This window comes from Solea solea, chromosome 18 (assembly GCF_958295425.1).
Source record: "Solea solea chromosome 18, fSolSol10.1, whole genome shotgun sequence".
Classification (NCBI taxonomy): Eukaryota; Metazoa; Chordata; class Actinopteri; order Pleuronectiformes; family Soleidae; genus Solea; species Solea solea.
In genome coordinates, this window is record NC_081151.1 from 657,985 (window position 1) to 673,691 (window position 15,707).

Here is a 15,707-nt window from a genome sequence, read left to right on the forward strand (position 1 = left end):
ACACTAGATATGGTTCGTCGCCCCCTGCTGCTTATTTTTTCCAGTGGCCACTCGTGGTAGTGCACCAAAAAAATACTTTTTGGTGCACTTTTTTCCCATAGACTACAATGGCAAAAGAGACACCTGTAAAACCTTTTTAAATTATTTATTAATTCATTTGATTCAAAGTTTCATTTTTGAAAATATTCCTAAAAGTCATAAAAAGTCCAGTACAATCTTATTTCTCCACAGGGGGCGGAGTCACGCTTTTTTGTTTATTATTGTCACATGACTTATGGAGTGCTGCTGGACAGAAGTGTGTTGCATTCACTTCAAAAAAATGGCTCTATTTTTTTCCCTGATTTTTTGTTTGGTTGGGGAATTCACGAGATTTGTTTGGGGGTCTGAATTTACGAGATCTTTTTTTTTGCTACCTCAAAACATCCGATAAGAGACTCTCAGGATGCAAGAGGTTACCGTGTATCCATGAAACTGCCGTTAGAGAAACATTGCAATATCCAGCAGATACAAGTGTTCTTTCCCTGAGGTGCCTGCATGAAGCCGACTAAATAATAACAATACCAACAATATTACTTAGAGACAAGAGAATCCACCCACGTCTTAAACCCACAGCAAAGTCAAACTGGATTCAACTCAATCGAGTGATCGAGACGGAAGCTTTTCAGCCATCTCATTTAAAAAAAATCTCATAAACTCATAAACTTGACTTATTTATTTTAAGTGAATGCAATGCACTTAAAATAAAAAAAACTTGTCATCTAAGCACCACGTGGACGCATCACGACAGATTTTTAACAGATGCTTGTTGCATCTGTGGATGCACTCGTCTCTGGTCACCATTTAAAAGACGATCATTTTAGGCTGTTTGGATTTGTTAATGCTGCAGCTGCTGAAGAGGAACAAAGGACAGTCAGACTAACAATTATAATCCTAATCGATTCATCGGTTCTCAATTGATCGATTCGTTCAGCAGTGTCAAATTCAAAAGACTGAAATGATGAAGGGGATAAAGAAAAAACCTGTTGTGGGCATAATTAATCATCATAATGATCATAATACTTTTTTGATATGGAACGATGAGTACTTCACAATAAAAACATATTTATGATGCAAAATAAATCTAACATTAAATAAATCTACAGTATTATATAAAATATTAAAGAGTATAATCTGTTTATATTCCATCACCACACACGTCACAGGCCATGTTTCATTGTAACATAATATTAAGTGGTGGGCTGTGTGTCATTGATTGGGGGGCCACATGGGGCCCACGGGCCACCAGTTTGACACCTCTGAATTAGTTTTTTGGTCCACAAAATGTCAGAAAAGGTTGAAAAATGGAGATGGTGTTGTAAAATCAATTAGCCAATTATTATGGCATTACGATGGTGAATCAGTCCAGCACAGACACCGCCACTGCCCATCTGCCCCACCATGAACCCCTCACCATCACCATCACCATCATCTTCATCATCTTCATCATCACACCGTTTCAGCCATGATTCATGAGTCTGGAGAACTGTCTCTGGGCCATAACCACACTTCACTCCCACTTTTGCCTGTGGCTACGAGCCAGACCACAATAAACCTCATCCATCTGAACCTAGAGGTCGTTAGTGAGTATGAAATATTAACCGTGCTGAAAAATCAAGCCATCGCCCACACACTGAACACGATAAATCATTCAAAAAAAGAATACAATAAATAACAAATGCATCAATTAGTCATTTCTCTGTTTGACTCTCATTATGCTCAACTCGTAAAAGCGTTTTGTTAAGACTGGATGAACGAGCAGCGTCAATGATAAATACAGATAATGTATGCAGGTGTCACAATTACTGCTTTTGTCAAGCTGAGTCCTTTCATCTGGATCCTTAAGACTTTCACATCTGAGATTTAGGGAGCAAGGAAAGAAAAAAACTAAACAAAAAGGCAGTGGTGAATTCAGCTCATCCTCTTCTTCTTCTTCTTCTTTTTTTAAGGTCAATTAAATCTATCCTGGGGTTGTGTCAGCAGTGAAACAGCTACATCCATCATGTACATTTACCTGGGACTCCTTATAGCAAACTTTCTTTATCATAAATCATCGGGTAAAAAAGAATTCTTAGAGCTCGGCGCTGCATTTGCTATATTTATAACAACTATCATTAACAGCTGGGTAAAGGGCAGAGACTCTTTGTTTGCAGGAGGACACACACACACCCACACACACACACACACACTTTTTAAAGTGTGTAACTGCCACACAAGGCTTCATTCCTTCATTCAAGCCTAAATCTGATAACAAAGACCTGTATTTATAATGCATGTGTGTGTGAAACTGTCAGTCATCTGGACACGTGGCAGAAAAACAGGAGAGGCAATAGATCAGGGGTATGAGACGCAGAATACATGAGACACAGACATCTAACAAACTAAGCAGAGACAATGGAGTCTGCCAATAAGATCCCCAGACCGGTGAGAGCACTTGTGTTATTGTTTCTTTTTTATGTGGATAATAATGAACTCTAACATGGAGGATGGAGCTTTTTTGTGAGACTTGTTCACACTCTGGTTCACAAGAGACTGTGATAATGTTGGTGGACAAACTTTCACTTGAAAGAAGCTGCTCTATGGTATCATTGTGTACCTCCTGTTGAGTTGAGGTCATGGTTACAGTCCACTCTTTTGCTCTTGGTCTATAACATCTTCCCACAAGTTTTGGTAAAGTCGGAGGAACTAACATTCACCTCCATTTTCTCCTTAGGAGGCGCTATAGAGACCTTGAGCAATGCACGGGTGCGGGAACTATGCCAATATTGCAAGAGCAAACTTGCACATTTACTAAAATGTCAAACTGTTAGTGTGAAATGAATCATTTAAAAAGGCTGTATGATAATGAACATTATATAGAATAATGAAACAATTGAGAATTAGAAAACGTGGTTATGCACATTCAGTACTGCAGGTCAGTGTATATGTACACATATGTCACAGATCTACCACGCTGTACATCGATTACCTCACATGCAGCGGGCAAATATTGTCCCTGTGCATCAGTAAATCTCCTGTGTGCAGAACCACACTGTGAGTCAATAATCTACAAGGTCATTAAAGTGTAGCTCAGATTAGAGCTCTGGACTCCCATGCTCCTCAAAGACTCAAAGACTCAAAGACACGCGGCGTTCTACATCCTCTGCAATCACCCGTGTTCAATCTTCCACTCAGCGCGGCTCCGCGGGGAATCAGAAGCACTTCATGCATTTTCTCTTCATTGTATATTCATTGTTTGAACAGGCTCCACTCACACAGCTTTACTGCTCAAATACCACCACGCTCCACTGTCTTGTCACATTCATCTATCATGTGTGAGATGATTGAATGTAAATGTTTGGCAAGTGGAAATCCATCTAAATAATCTGGAGATTTTCTGAAAGATATACCTTTTACTTTGTCATCTAAGGAAAACGCACATCTTTCATCTGGCTCTCGCAGCTACAGCGCAGAATAAAGAATGAGAAGTGCATTTTGAAGAGTGCAGTGAGACTTGAATTGAATGAGAGCTGAGGGGAATTTTATATTGGAACAATGGGAAGATTTGAAAAAAGAGACTTGGGTGGTGAGATAGTGACACATCATCAACCCTGACTTGAGGTTTCCATGATAAATGGCTGCCAGTATAGGACAGAAACATAAAACGGCGTTCAGCCTCTGAAAGACAAGCTCAGCAAATAATACGAGCCATAAATACAAATGTATTCACCAGGACCTTTTTCCTACTGGAAACAGAATATTGTGAAGAGCTAACTCACCGGAGAGAGAAAATCAAGAATTTTACATCAGTGCACACAGGAGAAGGATCCACTGCTGCCTCCATAATGGAGTTCAAATATGTTATTCTGTGTTTTCCGTGTTTGAAATCCTTTGTTTGGATTGACCCAAGTATCACAAACTTACCAAAGCAGACAGCAGTCAACCTGCAGCTCCTGCGTCCCCGTGAGCAGAAAACACTGATTTTCCCAACGGAGTTTTGTGTGGAAAAGTGGAGCAGCTAAAAGTTTCCATCACACGAGGCTGTCGAGCAACTTCCTAATGCAGCAAACACTTTCTTAATATATGAAAGACTTAAGCAGGTGTTGATTTTCCACTAGTGCTGTATCTTTTCATTAGTGGCTAAATTCTGTTTCCTTGATTTCCCGCTGGCAAACATGAGTGTGATTTCCAGACAGTACAGCTGGCACAGGGCAATCAGCTGAATATGAGTCAGACAAGATTACACTTCAAAATCCTGAAATATCCCTTCAAGGGTCCAGTCTGGGAATGTTTAGGGTTCTAAAAATGATCTCATTCCCGTTTCAAAGACACAGTTGTACTTCCGGGGCATTTTTGGCAGTTTGAGTCTGAGGTGATGAGAAAAGTGTCCAAGACAATCCAGTATTAGCCGGACTTTTTAAATCCCACTTGGAAATGAAGTGAGACATTAAAATGCATAAGTTTCCTGCTTTGAATGGAAATAAAAATGCTAATGAAGCACTGTGGGTATTAATAATGCAGAGGACATGTTCCATTTTATTTGCTAAGGAAACATTTCAACGAGTGTTCTAAACACTGACGCCATCATTTGTTTTAGTTTGTCAGGATTTAATTAAGACTTTAATGACTGCCTGCTTTATCGTTACTTCCATAATTGAATATAATGACATAATACTGAATTTTATGTATCTTTAAACTTCCTCCAGGGGCCAATTACAGGCTTAAAAAAATACCAATTGATGATGTAAGAGTGGAACCTGCCCTTTGGCATAATCATTCCTACTGCCATTATTTCTTATGCAATAAAGAGATTAAAGTGCTGTTGAGCCATCTGACAGGAAACCCAATGTATATAAAATGACTAAACATTTGTTACAGCATAACGAGGAAATGCAATATTTACCACACATTTACATTTTTACTCAAGGGCATTTCATTATTCTGGTTTTAAAGAATCCAACTCAAGTTGTCCAAGAAGAACACGGTCGCCTGCTTTGCACGTTTCTCAAACATCTGAGTACCTTCAGGAAAATGAATCTAAGAAAGAAAAATCGAAGCGAAAAGGATAAAGGTCCTGGTTCCTGTAGCAACCACACGTCTACAACTCCTCCCATAAGAAATCTGATTTTTTTATTTTTTTCTAAAGTTTATACGAGAAAAGTCACTTGTCTGTGAAGGTAACTTCTCCATGACCTTGGTCATAGTAAGTTCAGGCAAATGGAGTTCACGGCTCGTCCAAATTCCTGAGGAATAAAAGGCTTTCTATTCAATAACCTCGGCCAAGGAGGTTATGATTTTGGCAGCATTTTTCCATCTGTCTGTGAGCAGCGTGATCAAAAATTAAATGAATGAATTTGATGACATTTTCTGGAGATGAAGGTTACGCCCCAAGGGAGAACAAAGATTAGATTTTGATGCAGATTCAGAAGCAAATCCAGGGTCAAAATGTGTTCAACTTCCGAGAGAGTGGAGTGTATTGACAATGAAATGTGTTTGCATGCTCTCCTTCAAGATACATGGATATTCAAACAATGAAATGATAGACAAGAGGAGAAGAAGAGGCAAAGGAAGGAGGCAGTAATGAGACAAAGTTATAGAAAATATGAAGAAAAATAAAGGTTAAAGCGAGGCAGTGTGGAGCAACTGCTTTAAAATAAACTCAAACATACATAAAGGTTCCTCAGTTGGGGAGTCAAACTTGGCCCTTGATGTGAACGGTAGTCGGTTGCTATATGCTGGCTTTATGCCAGACTAGTAATCTAGCCAGCATGTACCGCACCTTTCACCCAATGCCAGTTATAAATTATTAAATAATTCAACACTCAAAAGTAACTGAGACAGGGGAGGAGATTTTTGATTTTTGCTTCCAAAATGTTTTGACAGAATTTTTCGAGTCAGTCATAATATGCAGTATCTAAAAACCTTTGTTTCTAAAGCAAGCTTTCCGACTATGATTAAGATTGCTGCAACTACACTAAATGATTGCATTAAACTAAGAAAAACGTCTTCCAGTGGATTACCTGGAAGACGTTTCCCTCACCTCAGCTTTGGTGCGAGCGAGGACAACAAAATAAAGAAATAAATATTCAATGTCTGGGTTTATCCGAGCCCTCACGCACGGAGGAGCTTTGTCAAAGTGTATTTTATTACTTATTTGGCTCAAGTATTAATAGAAGCACTGAAGATACTCAGTGCATTCCAAAAGAATTGAGATATTATCATCTTAGAACAAAGAAGACGCACCCAGTCGTTGTCATGACTGCATTGCTCTGTAGGTGAACGACCCATTATTGGATCATTTGACAAATGGTCCACCACCACCACCACACCTCCAATAAAAACCACTGTTCCCTTGAGCTGCTCAACAAAGCCTTCTGGGAACTATCTTCTCTACAGTGCACTCCCAAATGGGTCCAGGTGCAACCTGATTTAGTCAATCACTGGTTTGAAATGAACTCGCCAACAACCTCCTCTCATCTCAGGACGGAATTTCCACATAAACTCGTGTAAAAAATGTCAAATTAGTGAAGGCAACTGAAACTCTTTTTAGTTTGTCAATAACTGGGACACATCATCTTACACTGTGCATAGAGCTGGGCGATATGGAAAATATCTTATTTACCTTTTGTGCTCTTTTATCACACGTGTTACGTCTGATTGTTAAGTATGACACACTTCATATCTCTCTGTAGTCCATCAGTCCAATAAGTAACAAAGACCAACTATTAATCAGCCTAAATTCTTTCATTTTCCACGTGCTTCATTGCAACACATCTTTGGCAATAAAGTATCAACCATATATCAAGTGTATCTTGTTTTTGTATCGAGGAAACGTTCTATCGAGTGATACAAATATCGTTATCATTTAATGGCCCAGCCCTACACTGTGCATGTTTTTCACATAAAAGATGAAATAAGAGCAGGAAGTATATACAGACATGCAGACACGGAGCTAAACTCTGAGGTCGCATTGGACAAAGCTTTGCCAGCAGCAGCGGTGTGAGGCAGCTTTGGTGTAGCAAGAAACCAGAGAGGGAGGACTATGATGACTATGATGACTATGATGAATGCACTGCCTCGTGTGAAAGTGGCTGTGACTGGAGTGTGACTAACAGATGGCAGTCAGCTGGTTGTCAGCCGATTACAGCTGAGGTGTATGACGACCGTGTCCTGCATGCGTGCATGCGTGCACAACACACACACACAGAAACCTAATGTTTAATTAAAGCTAACTTTCAAAAGCAACTACTGAAAAAACTAGGCTGACAATTCATTTCTAAAGGTGAGTGGAAATAAGTGAAGGCAAATAAAGCCATATAAAGATGCATTACATGTTATAGGATCATTACAATAGTGAAGAACACTACTTATTATTAGTCAAATTAAATTTCATTTAAAGACCACTGCAGTCTTTATGTTACACTTTAGAGCTGCAAAAAAATGAATTTAATTAACGTGAAAGTTCACAGAAATCTGTGCTGAACAGCTGGAGGCTCAGGAATGTACATGATGGTGAATCCTTAGACACAGAAGTGTGTGAGTGTACAGTGGGTTATCTCAGGTAGGCTCAGGTGTGAAGACTCAACAAACACTATGCTGCTGACTTGTGTGACCTGAGGCTGAGAAAATGTTCCCTGTCTGGAAAAAGTCCACAAAAGACTCTGGGAATGCTGAAATTAAAGGTGCTGTACGTGACAATTGCAGGAAATAAGGAGGAAATGATATCACAGACGTTTCCAAAGGGACGAAACCACTCAGAGAATCCTGAATGTCTGTACAGTTGAATGAAAAAAAATAATGATCTGAAGTCCTGAGACGCAAGACTTAACTTCATAAACGGAGGATAACACAACAAAAAGATGCATTACACTCAAATATAGGCTGTGAATGTCATTCTGCCTCGACTGGTTTGAACCAAAACTTTGCACAGTAACATTTTTGTAGGCTGTGTCGGATAGTTGAGCTGGTAGAGCTGGTAGAGCTGGTAGAGCTGGCGCCCCCTTGGGGCAAAGGGCCCATTGCAACCCCCCTTCAAACTTATCTATCCTGTCTAATAAAAGGCAAAAAAAAGCTCCATAGATCAATAGGAAATGGAATCGTCTGTCCTCCTTATTACTGTCAGCTAAAAAGTGACAGACTAAACATGTGTAGACTGAGTTATTATCTGATTGACAATCTTTTTAATAATCTATAACGAGTCGACAATCAGGCCTTGTACGCAGCAGCAGACACACACACACACACACACACTTCACCTGTCTGTCAAACAGTTTATTTATGAAAGGTCAGCAGTGTGTGCGGCTCTGACGTCTGGATAATAAATGTGAGAAACATCTGTCCGTCAGTGACCATTCAAACACACACACACACACACACACACTGCACGATCACTGAGACACACGGACAACAGTGATGTGGAGGCTTGATCAGCGCTGTGTGAACTCATGAGATAACGATTTGAATGTCACACTCGTTTGTTTATAATAAAAAAATAATAAAACACTAATTTGTCCTTTTTTTAAATGCTGGCAAACAGCTCGCTGCTGTGTGACTGTTGACCTGTGAGACTCAAAGTGAGTCTCCACTGACGTGTCCATCACGTGTTCCCTTCAGACACTAGATCACAGAGTCTTGACTGACGACCACTGGACAGTTTCTCCTCCCATCACTCACATGTTTCCCGTCTATCAAACCAGGAAACACTTCTGCACTGCAGCTTTTTTTGGGTCCTTTACGGTTTGCTTTCCTGTCAGGTCACATTTTTAACAATTCAAAGAATCGCTGTTGAACTACATTCAGCTGCGTTATAGCTCAGTTCAGCCTGATGAAGCCAGCAAAGGTTAAGGACTGGATATGATGTGGCATGTGGAGGATCACTGGTCCTGATCTGAGTCCAGATCTGAGTCCAGATCTGAGTGCTGGCTTCCTCTCCTTTAGTTTTGAGGTAAAACTTAAGAAAAAAGTGAGTGCAAATGATGTGTAAATGCATTTATTAAGGATTTGGATCAATAATGAAGAATTTGGATAAATCTCCTCCGTTACAGCGTCCTGTAAAGTTGAAAATGTTTACAGTATTTTCCACATGCTGCACTTTAAGTGATCTGTATTTTATTATTATACTTCCTCTTTATTTGTTTGAGAACTCTTTTGTCCTTTGTACAGGAAATGGTGGACAAAAAGCCACAGTTATGATTATTTAGTCATTTAAAGTTGTTAATAAATAAAAAACTACTTCATGTTTTCTGCTTTTTTTTTCCGTACCAGGTAACTTGTGACAATTATGGTTTACTATGGTCTGTTCTGTGACTGTGGGGGTTTGTCTTAGCTTAGCTTAGACACATGCAGATATCACATGTCATTGTCTGGCAGATGAAAATATCAACGATGGGAAGCTAAGGACTCATTTTGGAACAAAGGAGGAGACGGACAGGACATTTATCAGCTCTTCACATCCTCAGAAAAATGTAGTTTTGGGCAGATTGCTGACGGTTTTGATGCCACGCCCCCTCTTCCTGCCACACACTGTAATTTATTCATATGTTAGCGTCTTATCTATAAGCTCTGCTTCTTTGCAGCACCAGAGCCGCCGCAGCATTAACGTATGCAAACTGCCTGAAGTTCTAAACAAGGCAGAAGAGCAGATTTGTTCTTTCTTACACCCCAGAGAAGAAGCTGCAGCTTCTGGGTTTAGTTTTGTTTATTATATAAAAGGTGATGTATGTAAATATGTAAAAGAGTTAGCTGTAGGCAACGGGCCATCTTACCTCCTGACCCTCACACAGTGAACAGCTGTTTCAGTGAGACCACACACACACACACACACACACACACACACACACGGTTCATTCAGTCTATGCATCTATCTACACAAAGTTTATCTTAATTACGTGACAAATGACAATTAAAGAGGTTTAACTGGAGAGGATTATAATAATTATTATTATGGACTTGGATTTTCTTTTTTGTGTGTCAATCATCTCTGAAGTGTAAATCCAGATCACCGTCGCTCCGACGCATTAGAAAAAGGTGATTGTGTCTTTGAAGTTATGGCGACAAACGGTGCACAAGTCTTTTTTATTAGGATTACAGTGTGCAGCCTCCGTGGAATGAGAAGGAACTAAAGACCCATTTGTTTAAATTGGCCTGTGTCTCACAGCGTTGACGACGATGTTAGTTTGGTAGATTTCTTCTGGGGAATCCTTGGCGGAGGTATTTCATCCTTCACATTTCATGGTGTTTCTTATGCACCGCTGTTTTACTGTCACCTGTCAGTCGTGTTTGGCTACAACTCTGAGAAAAGTGAGTGTAGAGATAGTGGATGGATGGATGGACGGCGATGGTATTATTTGTTTTGGGGAAGCTCTCATTTCTGTGAAAGTGCTATACTAAATAAATGTATTCTTATTAGATTGATTAAAACTGCTGCTGTGGCTCTCTCCCCATTTACTGAGATAGGAGCCTTATCTTGTTATGCTGAAATAACGACCCACAGGCGCTGCAAAGATGGCTGCTATTTGGACAGACAGGAATTCAGGGACGCTTGGGACTGAGACAAAAAGACAAAAGGTTTATTCCTAAAGTGTTTGGATAGGCGTGGTGATGTCACCAAACCAAATACACTTACACAAAAACAAACACCTCCAGGTCTTTGTTTAAAGTCAGAAAGGATTTTAAAGGATCTCTCAGCCATTTCAATGTTGTTTGAACATATACCAAAGGCAATATTTGAATAAGATGTTTATTTATTACTTTAGTTAAATGCATCATATTTGAAGATTTGATCATTTGTTTAGCAACTATTATTTACAGCAGCATTTAGTGGTCGTATGCCATAAAAACCTAAGATTAAATGAAAATGTAATGATGCAAGTTATCAACTCTACTGAACATTGTATTTATATTCATGGGCTTTTTTAACCTCTAAGATACAAACGTTCATTCATTTCATTGTTGTAGAGAATGAAATGAGAGTCTGATGTGAGATATGAACCAAACTGCAGCACCTCCTATGGGTGCAGTACCTCATGATTTTAGGGTATGTACTATGTACAGTATGTGTGTGACATATTTAAGAAAATAGCAAAGGTTTTTTGATTTGATTTTTCAGTTAAAAACTCATTTTAACAGAAGAATCTTAAGAATCAGAAAAACAGCCAAACAATGGAAAGTGTCCAAGGAAAGAAAAATGTTCATTCAATAAAAACGAATAGTCTTCCAGTATAATGCATTTTTTTCTCCTCTCTGTTTCTTAAACTCTGGAACAGATTTGCAAAAATTAGCAACTTCAACTCCAACATCAAACCAAAAAACACTAAGCTCAACACTATTTAAATATCTAAAGCATTCTTCAATACATTACAATGTTTTATTCCACACACACACACACACACACACACAAAATCTATCATTTTCTTATTCAATATCCAGTTAAATATGACGCCATTACAAACGCTCTCTGTCTCTGACAGAACAATACGATTGTGAGGCTGCTGATCTAAACTCCTGCCTGTCAACCAGTGCCAGCTGAAGTGGGCTGGATGTGACTTAATGAATGACTGGATAGAGTGATGGGTGAATGGATGAATGGATGAATGGATGAATGAGGGACCAGAATTTGTGGTTTTATGAGTAAAATATTTAGAGATGATCTTTGGTTTCACAGCAAATACAGTACATTTTTCAAATGTACTGCTGCGCTTGTATCTAATAAGGAAAAAGGACTCAGATATGTTGAAAGTTTACTGTACAAGGTTGTGTAGAATATATACAGTATATGAACAGAGGTGAAACAGATATATATATATACACATATGTATATATATACACACACATACATATGTATATGTGTGTATATGTATAAATACATGAAGGTTAGGCTGTCTGTAGCACACCTGCTGTAACCTCAATTAAACCGCTGTCAACAACAACGTGCGGTTCCTTCACATGTAAGAAACGTCACACCAGCCTCCAGCCACACGTCTGCATGTTTGTATGTGTGTGTGAGTAAAGGTCAGAGAGCATGACCTGTACAATAACGCGAAGGTAGTTAGCATTGTGTTGTCATGGATTCGGCCCACATTGATGCACGATGTGCACCAGCGTTTCTGTGACATGTGTTCTCAACTTGTAGCACGCACTGCACTGTCAGCGCGAGCAGCCGCGCGAGCAGCCGCGAGCGCGAGCAGCCGCACCGGCAGCGCTTTAATGTCAGTGGCGGTGAGATGACATGAAAAGTTAAATATACAGTTTATCAAACATATGCCGAATTCTTTGTTGGCTTCGTCAAAGCAGACAATGACTGATGGTTTGTATCGTAATGTTAGTGTATACGAGTATGTGTGTGTGTGTGTGTGTAAGAAAGAAAAGAAGTTGTTTTTTAAAGGTAGTTTTAAAGGAATGTTAAATGTTAAAAAGCACACACAGACTGAAATGTAAAGGCAAAGCTTGACTCACCGGAGAAGAGACCAAAAGGCTGGCGGCTCGCTCGATCAGCTCAGGTTGCTGCTTCCCCGTCACATTCATTTCCCATGAAAAGCCGCTTTTCCCTCTGTCCGCTCACTTCGACCAGAGTTTCTCAAGTCATGGAGTCACCAGCGGACTGCAAGTGTTCATTCAGCGGCGTCCCGTTCAACCACAGCGGCGGAAGCAGAGCCCACGTCCACACACACACACGCACACGCGCCGTCTCTGCTGCACGGCTCCATTCTCTCTGTCGTCTCCTTCTACAGCCACAGAAACACACGTTCAGATGACAGCAGTGTGTTCTGCTGCACAGACAATGAATGAATGAATGAGTGAATGAGTGAGTGAATCACGGCTGAGTTCAGTGAGGCGGCGCGCGCACACACACATACAGATGCTGCTGCTGCTGCTGCTGTCTCCTCCTCTGCTGCTGCTCATCAGTCTGTGTCTCTCCACATGCTGCTGCTGCTGCTGCTGAAGCATTCCTGCGTCAGACCTCAGCACATTAACACATACACTCATTATTGAAGGCTGAGCTCATGATAATCATCGAGATATTTATCTTTATATATTTATTTACATCGTCACTGATGTTCTCATGACGCTGAAGCTCTTAATGTTACTTCATGTGAGCGCGTGTGCATTTACTGTAGTTACTGTAGGGTGTTGCACAGGCAGGGTCGGACCAAGACTTTATGGGGCCCTGAGCTTGATTTTTTTTTTTTTTGGGGGGGGGGGGACTACTCTGTGCTTGATTATACTTCCAGTCCAACTTTATTTATAAGGCACTTTAAAAACAACACCAGCTGCAACAAAGTGCTGCACATCAGAGGTAAATAAAACTACTGAAATATAAAGACGTGAGCAAAGTTCACCTTTCATCGATAGTGACACGACATGGTCATCGTCTGACTCTCATATGCCTTTAATTCAGCATTTATTCACCTGTGTTAGAAAGTAAGACATCTGTCTGTGAGCTGCAAAACAAACAAACAAAGAAAGAAAGAAAAGGAATAAACACGTGTCAATATCAGTGGAGCATTTCAGAGCGCGAGGCTCGATACAGAGCTCATCGATCGTAAAGGGACAGTTTTTCAACGACTTCCTCATGATCCCGCCTACTGCAGCTCTGAGTGCACACAGTCTCTGAGAGATTGTTTCACTGATGGTTATTTCACCTAAATCTCTCTAACCTCTCGTTGGCCACTTCAAAAAGAGAAGACCTTGTGGAATTCAGTATGCAGATTTACATTTATTACATTTATTTCAGCCAATGCTTCTGTTCTTGTTCTTTTTTTAACGTCAAAGCAGACCTGCAAACAAAAGAAAAGACAAAGGAAAGTTAATGTTTAAAGAAACCATCAGATACAGTTGAGGACTAAATTATTAGCCCACTTATAAACAGAGCAAAGAACAGCATCTCAGTTTTATTTCAGATGATTCCATTATACAACTGAAAACTTTCAGGGTCAACATGATTAACCCCCTTAAGAACAGAACTGTACCCACAGTTTAAAACCTTCAGTCAGGGTTTGAGCTGTCACCTGAGAAAGCATCAAAAACAAAATAAGTCACTTTAGATTGTTGATGTTCACAGAGCAGAAGGATTTACTATATTACAGCATTTCCAAGTGTCAACAGCTGGAGTGAGAAGCAGCATCAAGACATTCAGAGAGAGTCACACGATACAGAACCATGAGAGAAAGATTTCAAAGACTCTGGTGAGAGATGAGTCTAAAGACACCAGTGAATGACTGAGACTGAGCCAAGTCTCACAGAAGACAATCACTCGTGCTCTGCACAGAAATGAACTGCAGGGTTTGCAGAACAAGAAGAACTCCACTTCTGCACAAGAGACAGACTGAAGTACGTTAAGCAGAACGAGGAGAAAGATTAAACACACTGGAAACATGTCCATGGTCAGATGAGACCAAACTACAGCTCTTTGGCCATATTTGGAGAAAGAAGGGTATATGATCTTATCTTATCTTGTTTTAATTTCCACTGCACAGTTATGTTTCTCAAACCCTGTGTACGTGTGTGTGTGTGTGTGTGTGTGTGGTTCCTTTATTAAATGCAGTGCAGATGACAACAGTGCTGGCTTCACTGCTGCACAGCCTCATCAATAAAGGTGGCTAAGTGTCTGTCATAACAAGAAAAGCTCCACAAATCACTCGCACTGCACCTCGGAGACCTTGACTTTACAAAACCGTCTGGCAACAGTGCAAAGAACACATTCTGACCCAATAATCCTGTTTGCCCTCATCCACGTCAGCTTCACTCTGAAAACCATTTTTATTTTAAAAAGACTATAGGACCATAAACAATAAACACTCCCTGTGAAGCTGTACCTGGCCAGCAGCTTAAGACTAAAAATAGCCTTATCTAAAGGGAACACAATCCACTCAGCAACACCTTTAAACTCAAAGACTGAAGTTCACATAAAGACACACACACACACACACACACACATCATGAATATAAAAATAGGATTATTTTCAATTATTATTTTATGAACATATTAAAGGTTCCAAACCAGCAAACATAAAACATTCTGAAGGTATAAATTCATAAAGTCAGCATAATAAAAAAAAAAGAAGACACATTTTTCCCATAGAATTTCTTACAACGTTATTCTGGCCACTATAACCCCTGAAAATGACTCCTTCTATAAAGTAGTTTTAAATATTCTAGCTAAGCAAAAATGATTTAGCCCACTGGCAGATTCTTTGTCTTAAAATAAGAAGATTTAAATCACATTGCTGTTATTGTATTTTACATGATGCAGTAAGTGAGTTTCAAACTTCTGTGAGTTACTTTGGTGTCTGTGTTTCAGCAGAGGAAACTTTTTAAATATCAAATCAACTTGCAGACGTCACTTCTCTTGATTCCGGTGTGAAGTATTCGTCCGTATGTCCAACCATCAGTCAGTCATTTTTAAAAGCGCTGTCGGCTCCGCTCTGAGCTGAGAGCGAATCACTCTAAATCTTTCCCTTGCATCTTTTAACTTCTGTGAGGCTTTTGAAAACCTTGTGTCAAAGCATCAAAGTGACTGATTTCCACTGATATTCTGTGGAAATCTTCCCTCGTCTCTGGGACGATTACGTTTCCAGTGTTGAAAACAATCCTTAACTGAAAGTGCTGATGTCCAGTTTTCCGTGGATGCTGCTGTCAATCACTAATCTTTGTTGAAGCTTCACTTCTTATTGACTTAATAATTCTGACGCCAC

The 15,707-nt window shown here is 39.8% G+C and overlaps 1 protein-coding gene across 2 annotated transcripts in view; it reads right to left on the minus strand.

Annotated features, from left to right (window-relative positions):
- Positions 1–12,945, minus strand: part of sntg2 (syntrophin, gamma 2) — a 66,158-nt gene extending 53,213 nt beyond the window's left edge. The window contains exons 1-2 of one of the 2 annotated variants that reach the window (XM_058614485.1): positions 12,870–12,945; positions 12,469–12,737 (exon numbers count right to left, since the gene is read on the minus strand). In XM_058614485.1, coding sequence (XP_058470468.1) covers positions 12,469–12,537 — 69 coding nt within the window. In that variant the 5' untranslated portion in view covers positions 12,538–12,737; positions 12,870–12,945. The other variant, XM_058614484.1, reaches the window with a different exon arrangement.
- Positions 12,946–15,707: the final 2,762 nt, after the last annotated feature.